Source organism: Cynoglossus semilaevis, chromosome 12 (genome assembly GCF_000523025.1).
Source record: "Cynoglossus semilaevis isolate Cse_v1.0 chromosome 12, Cse_v1.0, whole genome shotgun sequence".
Classification (NCBI taxonomy): Eukaryota; Metazoa; Chordata; class Actinopteri; order Pleuronectiformes; family Cynoglossidae; genus Cynoglossus; species Cynoglossus semilaevis.
The window spans coordinates 18,311,873-18,321,332 of NC_024318.1; the positions used below are offsets into that span (position 1 = coordinate 18,311,873).

Consider the following 9,460-nt stretch of genomic DNA (forward strand, 5'->3'; position numbering starts at 1 on the left):
TATATACAGTATGTGTATATATATATATATATATATATATATATATATATATATTTTCTACCAAAAAAAATCATACAGCTGGCTATGAGGCTAAATAATAAGATAAGTTGTTGGCCACTGTGGAGTACTTTTGCAGACTAGGTTTTCAACATAAGTGAGACTTCTCACTAGACACTGCAGTACTGAAGGGAGCTACTTGCTACTTAGAAAAGCACTATAAAGTTATGCAGGCGATGTCATGAAGTCCAATCCGATGTACAATGAATCCATGGACCTCAGATTGGAAGTGAACTTGTAACAGGGAATCGGTACAAGTACAGAGACTAACAAACAGCGCTGGGTGCAATCAATTCAAAAGCAGCAAGCTAAATAATAAGATAAGTTGTTGGCCACTGTGGAGTACTTTTGCAGACTAGGTTTTCAACATAAGTGAGACTTCTCACTAGACACTGCAGTACTGAAGGGAGCTACTTGCTACTTAGAAAAGTACTATAAAGTTATGCAGGCGATGTCATGAAGTCCAATCCGATGTACAATGAATCCATGGACCTCAGATTGGAAGTGAACTTGTAACAGGGAATCAGTACAAGTACAGAGACTAACTGGGTGCAATCAATTCAAAAGCAGCAATAAATGCACAAGGGGCAGCGACAGCAGCTATCTACAGAAGATATAGATTAAAAAAAAAAGATACAAAAATTAAGGTTACAGGTTAGCACACACGGTAGATAAAAAAAAAGATAAAAAAATTAAGGTTACAGGTTAGCACACAATTGAAGGCAAAGATAGCAGTTGTGGGGACAGGAGACAGTATCAGAGGGTCACTTTATCAATCCTACCGTCAGGCCTGTCTTTGACACTCCGTATGCCATCTCAGGCCAGCCACCCTGCTTGTGTTCATTTTTCTTGGTCAGGTCCACAAACTGCTGCATCAGCTGCACAAGCTCGTCCTCTGTGATGTCCTCACTGCGGAAACGCTGCTGCAGCGCAGGGCTGCAAAGGTTTAAAGTGCGGACACTGACGAAGCTTGAGACGTTCACAACACGACCTAAGACATGACACATAAATAAGGCATGTATAAAAACACACGATTACCTCCTCTGAGTGTTACATTGACATCTGGTAATATGAGAGTCATACGTCATCATCAGTTAAAGTGGGAAGTCATGTTTAAATCAAAATGATTCATGGAAGTAACGACTCTTTATTTCTCTTTATATTCTCCATTTATTTCTACACGTGCAAATGGTGTTCCACCATACTGGTCCTTCCTTGTAGAATTCTGCAGGGAGTCTTTCACTCTACTGTATATCAGAACTTACTCTTTGACTCGTCTGACAGTTCGATTTATTCCTTTTTATATTCAACATTGAATTTCACAGGCTCAGGTGTGTGGACTTTGTTATAATTTTAATTTCTTTTATCGAGTGTATTGGTATATGCATGTTTTATCTCTAGTGAAATACACTAAAAAAAATCAAAGATTAATTTTGCTTTAATCTTGGTTGGAAGGTGGTCAATGGTCTCCAAGGATACTCAGATGAAGATCTTCTGTCAGAATTAATATGTGAGCCTGACTTTTTGATCATGGTCTTGATTCTAGGTTTTTGAGTTTGCCACTAAACTCCTTGCGCAAATGATTTTTTTTTAGCATCATTTAGCCATTACAACAAATATAATCTTCATACTACAACAAAAGCTACAAATTTGTAAGTGAAAGAGGCTCCACACTGGTTATGGAACAGCCTATTGCTAGCTTTGTGGGTTCGATTCCCAGGTAGATTGCAGGTTAAAAAGTTAATGTGTCAAACAGACCAATTTACCAGTCCAGAGAAGTCTGACCAGATCCTGTGTAATTGGTTAAATTGTCAAAAAAAAAAAGTACGTACCCAAAAGCCATTCGTGCGGCATGAAAATTGAAACAGGGTGCAGTGCATTTGACTGATGAGTTAAACTGAAATGATTAGCTCAAGGCCTACACTGTGGATTGATGAGATTCTGCAGGCAACAGCAATGATGGTAGAAGTCACTGGCCAGTTTGTAGCTACAAACCTGGCTCTTGAATTTTGGTCAAAAAAGGTAAACTGTCAAAGTAATTAAGAACTATCTTTAGCACAAACAAAACAGGAAGTCATGGAAATGAGGCTAAGGGCCCGACAGAGTCACGAAGTCTACATCATTCATGTCTGGTACAACCTGGTTACATCTCCATAACCTCCATAATCTTTGGAACATGTCTGTGTTGTCCGAAGTATGTTGACTTAAAAAAAAATCCACCTAATAATCTAGAACGTGTGTCAACTAATGAGCTCAGTCTATCCGTTGTCCGAAGTATGTAAAAAAAAATCCACCTAATAATCAAGAAAGTGTGTCAACTAATGAGCTCAGTCTATCCTGCTTTAGTTGTGTGTCATTACCTCCTGCTTTGATGATTGGCAGGAAGTGAGTCAGCATGTCTCTGGTGGCAAAGAAGTTTGTCTTGAGAGTCACCTCTGCCTGGACAGCAAAGGGAGCCGTGTCTGCCACTGAAGAAGAAATGACAAAGATGAATCGTGATGGTGCTTAAGAATGAGTAACACAGATAAATCAACATTCCTGAATACAGGGTCCTCTGTTTACAAAGTCCTCGACCTACGGTTTCGTCGGTTTCGTCGCCATCTCCAATAAATTTACTAAGAAAGTTTTGTTCCGACATGCCGATGTACAGTGTTCAAACAAATTTCGCACAGGAACTAGTTGGCTAGCAGAGCAGATGAACATGTTGTTATGCAGCTTCATATGTGGACGACAGCTTTGTTAGCTCTTAGCTGGTTGTATGTTGTACATTGGATTGTGCTACATTCACTTTATTTCTTTTGTGTTGTTTTTTTGAGAAATGTTTGCCCTTCATTATGACTCCCAGGCATAAGTCAGACTCTTCTGATGTTTTTATGTCCTCCTGTAGATTATGATGTCACTACTGTGTTAGCGTAGGTGTGTGACGCAGACGCTTATGTACAGTACACGGGACTTATGGCGAACATCGAGTTACGTCGAGCTGTTGGATTTCCGACGTAAGTCCCCCACCCCCCAGATGGTATGATCAAAAAATTCTGTATATTGTTGGAAGAGAGAGACACATATCAGGTAGTTGTACATGTTTCATACCTGTTTTTATTTGCTACTAATCCAAATGATGGAAAAATGTCAAGAAAAATATGTCAAAGTACAACTAAGAATTTAGCTTAATAGAGTTTAGGAAGTTGAGAAACTTGATTCCTAACCTACCTTTGAAAGCTATTCCGGCATTATTGATCAGGACATCAACGCCTCCATACTTGTCTTTAAAGTAGGTGGCAGCAGCAGTGATGCTGTTAATGTCGTTGATGTCCAATTGTTGGAACATTGGCTTCAGTCCCTCGGAGGACAGAGACTCCACTGCTTCCTGACCACGGCCACTACAACAAGTCATTCACAAACATGAAGAAGAAATGTTGGTTCACGTCCTTGTACATACATTACAGGCTATTCTAGACACATAGACAATTAGCATAAACTAATAGGAAATAAGTTTGCAGATATTTTGAGTTTTTAATGGTTTAACTGCACTGAGATCAAGGACTCAGAGACACTGTTGGCGGTGGCCAACATTTTAGCTGTAATGCAGTGTACAGTCACTTCCAAATTAGCTTTAAAAGTATTTAAATCAAATTTTAAGCTAACGGATAAAAGCCATATATGGCAAGGTGTAAATTTGTGTTTTAAACTAAGTGAAGCCTTAATACTTAAGTTCAGAAATCAACATTAAACCTGGTTCTGGATGATGTACTATGGAAATGAAAGTTCACAGAAAACAATGCGTGACCACAAAAGTTACTCACGCATCTCTAGCTGTGAGATAAACAGTTCCTTTAAAGTCTTTGCAGAGTGCCTTCACTATGGCCAGGCCGATGCCCTTGTTTCCACCTGTTACCACAGCAATCCTGGTGGCCATATCTGGGAACATAACTGTATTAGTGAATTATGCATTACAAGGCAGGCAGCAAAAATTGCTGAGTCAAGGTGACAAAAAGAAAAGTGAGAACGGAAATTTAAAGCAACCCAAACGTTTCTTACCGTTAACAACACAATAACATATACCTGTTTGCAGTTTTTCTTTCAAAACTAAACTTTGACCGGGTTTAAAAAAAATAATTTAAAAATAAAGAAATGTACAATTACGCAATAGGCTTTGAGATTTGACTGTGGTCCCATTTACTGTATTCTGCTACAAACAACTGCATTTTCATTTTGCGCAGTCAATTAACAAGTTAACAAAATGTGACAACAACTCCAGACTTTGCAAGAACCAAGTCCGTGTAGCTACGTAACACTTCCATTGTAAATGTCTTATGTCAATATATAACATTTTCAGAGACATAAGAGACACGTTAACATCAACGAACGCCTTGGTTTATCACGGTTGCTCGACAGGGGTAAATGCACACACACAAAAAAAATATTCTTACTGTAAGATGAAAAGTGGCGGTCCTGCAGCTGCAACTACTAAAGACAACGAGGGAGAAAGGTAAAGACAACAGTGTGGGTGAGACGGCTGCTGGACGGACTTACCGCGCAGTAGACTCTGCGCATACCCGGAAACAAAATGCATATGGACTGAACATTGATTAACATATGGGCTCCTGGTACCGTCTTTTCCTGTCTTTCTTTCATTATAATATGGCTCAAAATATTATAATTTTCAAGAATTTTATGCTGCCATGATACATTTAGTTCTACAGGTCAGCAGGTTTTTAACAGTAAACTAACACACTCAACACATATGGTGTTAAATCTGGTTATAAATTGAATTTAAAGCGAAATTTTAGCAATAAATCCAGCTGCTAATAATTATCCTTCACTTAATAACTTCAAATAGCGTGGCGTTCAAGTCACAAATAAATTGAAAGATCTCTAAAAAAAAATGCTGTTCCCTTATTGACCCGAATCCAGCAAGACTTTGAGCATATGTGCCGTAGATAATTAAATCTGGGTGCATTTTAGTGACCATAATAAGTATGGATGCTCAATATTGACTATTATTAATAATCTCCAGCAATTCATTTATTTATACCAATATATGCTGGCTTATTTTGCCAGAGCTAATTTGAGGTGACATTACATATTTACTTTTGAATCATTTGAAAATAATGCCTACTTGTTTTTAAGCCCAACAAGATAAATTCCACAAATAAATTTTGACCTTGAAAAATAAGAGAACAACTTCAAAATATGAAGAAAATACTATTTCTATCTGTAGCATTTGTCTCAAACACCAGTAAGCTACAATTTTGGAAGAAGTTAAATGCAAAAAAAGGAAAACAAGAGTAAAACCACTATGTATAGCCTAATTAATTAAGTATTGGAGGAAGAAGTCTTGATATGTAACATATAACTTTGTTACCAGCAGTGACCAGCAGATGGGTCTGTGTAAAATCAAGGTTCGTAAAAGGAAGTGGAGAAGAAGTACAACTTCCGGTATGGGGTAAAGCAAAACAAGAAATAGGATAATACAGTTCGAGTGATAGCGCATGGTTGTTGGTAGTGTTTGACATTCTGGCACGTGATGTTTCAGGACATAGTTTTACCTTTTGAGGTACTTTGGGTGCTTCTCATTTTTTTGCACTTTCCTTAAAGTCATAGTATAGTACTGTATGTAGTTTTTGGCCAATGAGAGACATCCTACAATATGATTGGGTATTTTGAGAGGTCTTTTATTTTCTGAATAACCCCTGAAACCCCATTACCTACGACTAATAACATGTTCGAGGTTGGTTTTTAGTCAATTTTAGCCTGAAATGATAAATCTAACGAGGAATAATAATAATTAAATAGGTGAATTGATGTTAAACCTAACGCAGTTAGCCTTGCAAATGTTTTAAATCGGTATTATTAAAGGGTATCTTTTAGTGTGGAAATTATAACCATACTATTTTCCTCATTTGACGTTTGAGTTATTTTATCACTTTATCATATTCTGCTATAATAAATATTTAAATGTATGACCTGATACTTTTTTTTAAATACTCCAAAAGTCACAACAGGTTGTGCTACACAACAACTGTCTTACACTAATCTTCCTTTAATATAATTTGTAATGCGTGTAAGATTATTTTTCAAATTATTTTAATCCTTTCTTTTATTTTCTCTTCAAAAAACACTTTTTTTTAGGTCACTATGTCTTAAAGACAAGCAGAGATATGTGTGTTATGCCTTTATCCTCCCTGGGTTACACTTACCATTTTGTGTTTTAATGTGATTTAGGTGGAAACATGAGAAAGTGCCGCCATCAAGCTGGACGAACAGCAAGAAAGAGAAGGCAAAATTGTGAAAGCCCTGTTCAGACAGGTAAAAAAAAAAGTTGTTGCTCTTAAATATTTAAGTTGTTGTCCTCTAACATTTTTTTGGTAATCCCAAATCTTTGTCTCCCCGAATTTTTAGTTTCTCTCTGCCACCAATCACAGTACGTACGGCTTATGAAGTTTCTTCACCAACAACAATTCACCTCAACCCCTCTGCAGCCAGTCCTCTTCACTGGTAACAACTCTCTTAATCCGCTACTTGTATTATGGCAAAAGCTGTTCGACATTGAGCTCTGTTTTTGTTTGTTTTAAATTATTTTTTATTTGATTGACATAGAGCTGTTTCTTGCCCATTTTTCCCTTTCTCTCTCACTCTCTCTGACCCCCTCCCTCTCTCTATCCTGCTCTCTCTCTGTGCAGACACAGGCAGAGGACTCCAGTCTCTCAAAACTATAAAGGTATGCTAAATAACACAAAGAGTGTTTCCACAGTAAATTTATTTGCAATAAATAATAGATTTATTGGTGAATTACATCATACAATACAATGCACATATTAATAAAACCTTCTGGCTTCTGCGGAGCTAATCTCATAAAACTTTTTTGATTGTGATAAAACATTTTTATTCTTTTTGTCAGCCAGGGGAGCTTATTATTTCTCTGCCGGCATCCTGTCTTCTTACAACCTCCACTGTTCTGAACAGCTATCTGGGCCAGTACATCAAAAGGTAAAACAATTGAACTGAACTGACCCTACTTGAACTGTACTAGAATTTAAAGATTCAAGGAAAACCCATTTGACCTAGTGCAAACATCAAGCAAAACACATGCTTTCTATAACTATAAGGTTCTTCTTTGTGTCTGTGAAAAATGCCAACTAAAGGATAACCCTGGTTTGTTTCTAGCTTAGCCAAAGAATGAGTGGTAGACTTTTTTCATATACAGTATATACTTTTTTAGTTAGAGTAACATACACAAAGAAAACCAATTTTGCGTTTCTCAAAAAAATATATATTTAACCTACAGTCCATTAGTGTATTGGTAGTAGGGGTGAAACGGTGTAGGATAGCCACGGTTTGGTACACAACTCTGTAATGACTTTACGTTTTGTTACATTTTCAGCATAAAAAAAGAAATGTTGATGCACAAAAAAATGAACTGACAAATAAAATAAAAATATAATTTAGGGGTTTCCTGACTTGAATCCCACTCTCATGTCATGAAGGCCAATGTAATGTAGTCAGTGATGACGCCATTTATATTTTTAGTCAGTAAAAAAAAATCACAGGAGGAAAAAATACGTTGTAATAATCTGCATTTATTGAAAATACATAATGGTTACGTACATAATTCATACAATACAGTAAGTTTATCATACACAGCAGACAACTCAGCAGTGTATACAGTATAGCTTTATAGATTAAGGTATCTATATAGATGAATTAAAAAGAAAAAAAAAACCTGTAACACTTTCTTCTGACGTCCCTGCCCCCAGGACGTGTTGTTTCTTCTATTTCAATGTAAGGCTCGTCCATGTTAACTACAAATTAATATGAAGTTGATGACTCGAGCGAGCAGCAAATGGGTCCCGTCACTGTGGAAGACATAGTTTAAAAACATGGTTACACAAGTGTACGGATCTGTAAATACCTATATACGGGATAACTCTGTTTATTTAAGGTCACAATCAGGATTTTATAAATAATAAATATAAAATATATTTATATACAGTAAATGTCTTTAGAAGTCTGGCTGCAGGCTCCGAAGATGGTGCTGGCAAATCTATTTCAGTCTCTTTGCCACCTCAGTATCTTCCTTGCAGAATATGACGTGTTTTTTTTTTACTTCCACCACAGACGGAAACCTCGTTGTTCTGCCTTGTTGGCGCTGTGTGTGTTCCTGTTGTGTGAACGGCACAGAGGAGAGGCCTCTGATTGGTTTTCCTACATTAATGTTCTGCCCAAATCCTACACCTGCCCAGTCTATTTCACCGACGATGTCATGGCTGTTCTGCCTGCCTCTTTGCAACGCCAAGCATTTGTACAAAGGGAAACGCTACAAGAACTTTACTCATCCAGTCACGACATATTCAGGTGAGTAAAAGCTAACTAAAGCAAGTTTTATACGGAGATTTCTCCGGACTATAGGTCGCACTCTTTTCATCTTTTGCATGGGTTTGTGACTTATACTCAGGTGCGACTTATATATTAAAATATATAATTTCACATGTCTGTTTGTAATAACCAATCGCAAAAACATGTATTAATACATTATGGAGTACAGTAGTTATACATCCCGGTTTATAAGAAGACGAATATTAGCATAATATAATATATTAGCATGCAGTAAATGTTTGTTTTATACAATGCTTTGTCATTTTGCTCTTTTACATTTTGACGTTTTGCAAGTTTATTTTATTATGCACTGATTTGAAAAGGTATACCATTGAGCTGTATTCTGTTTGTTTTACCTAGATCATTACAGCCAGTCCTGAGCCGACCAGCAGAGGAGGTGTTCACATATGAAGCTGTCAGGTGTGTACACAAACACACACACACAGGCACTTTTGATCTCCATCACAACTCAATCTACCATGTTAGTAGGTGGTACTGTATATACCACTATACCAGTGTTTTTTTATTAAATATAAAATTAGAATTGAATTTAAAAAAAACACATTTTCTACAAGGAAACACAATGAACCCATGTAAAACATAATCACCCCACCCAGTTTACCAAGCTGGGGAAAAAACTGCACCTTGATGCAGTTTTATACACCTCAATATTCATGTATATATACATATAAATGTCTCTCTCTCGCGCTCTCTCTCTCAAATGCCTCATATATACATACAAATATACAGTATATACATATATGTGTGTTTGTATTTTTTTTTTTTGTTAATGTCTCTGTGTCCGGGTGTTCTTAACAAGGGGCGTAGGAAATACGATGGGCATACAAGTACCATCGACAATTTGACAGTAATTTGACAGAAATAATGAATCACTTGCTTCTGTACTTGTTCTTGTCCGGTCATCCCTCTAGGTGGGCATGGTGCAGCGTCAACACACGCTCTGTCTTCATGGCCCACCCTTCCAACGACTTCTTGTCTGGAGAAGATGTTTATGCTCTCGCTCCTT

General features: G+C 37.1%; 2 protein-coding genes across 3 annotated transcripts in view; one reads left to right on the top strand and one right to left on the bottom strand.

The window, feature by feature from the left end:
• Window positions 1-4,625, bottom strand: part of cbr1 (carbonyl reductase 1) — a 7,199-nt gene extending 2,574 nt beyond the window's left edge. The window contains exons 1-5 of one of the 2 annotated variants that reach the window (XM_008322580.3): window positions 4,488-4,625; window positions 3,861-3,975; window positions 3,268-3,437; window positions 2,418-2,525; window positions 840-1,048 (exon numbers count right to left, since the gene is read on the bottom strand). In XM_008322580.3, coding sequence (XP_008320802.1) covers window positions 840-1,048; window positions 2,418-2,525; window positions 3,268-3,437; window positions 3,861-3,973 — 600 coding nt within the window. In that variant the 5' untranslated portion in view covers window positions 3,974-3,975; window positions 4,488-4,625. Of the gene's footprint in view, window positions 1-839; window positions 1,049-2,417; window positions 2,526-3,267; window positions 3,438-3,860; window positions 3,988-4,487 lie in introns of those variants that run through there. The other variant, XM_025061049.1, reaches the window with a different exon arrangement.
• setd4 (SET domain containing 4) overlaps window positions 1-9,460 on the top strand; it is a 35,514-nt gene that overhangs the window by 21,544 nt on the left and 4,510 nt on the right. Inside the window, 7 exon segments of the mRNA XM_025061050.1 lie at window positions 6,283-6,366; window positions 6,460-6,555; window positions 6,741-6,778; window positions 6,959-7,047; window positions 8,176-8,412; window positions 8,794-8,853; window positions 9,366-9,457. Coding sequence (XP_024916818.1) covers window positions 6,283-6,366; window positions 6,460-6,555; window positions 6,741-6,778; window positions 6,959-7,047; window positions 8,176-8,412; window positions 8,794-8,853; window positions 9,366-9,457 — 696 coding nt within the window.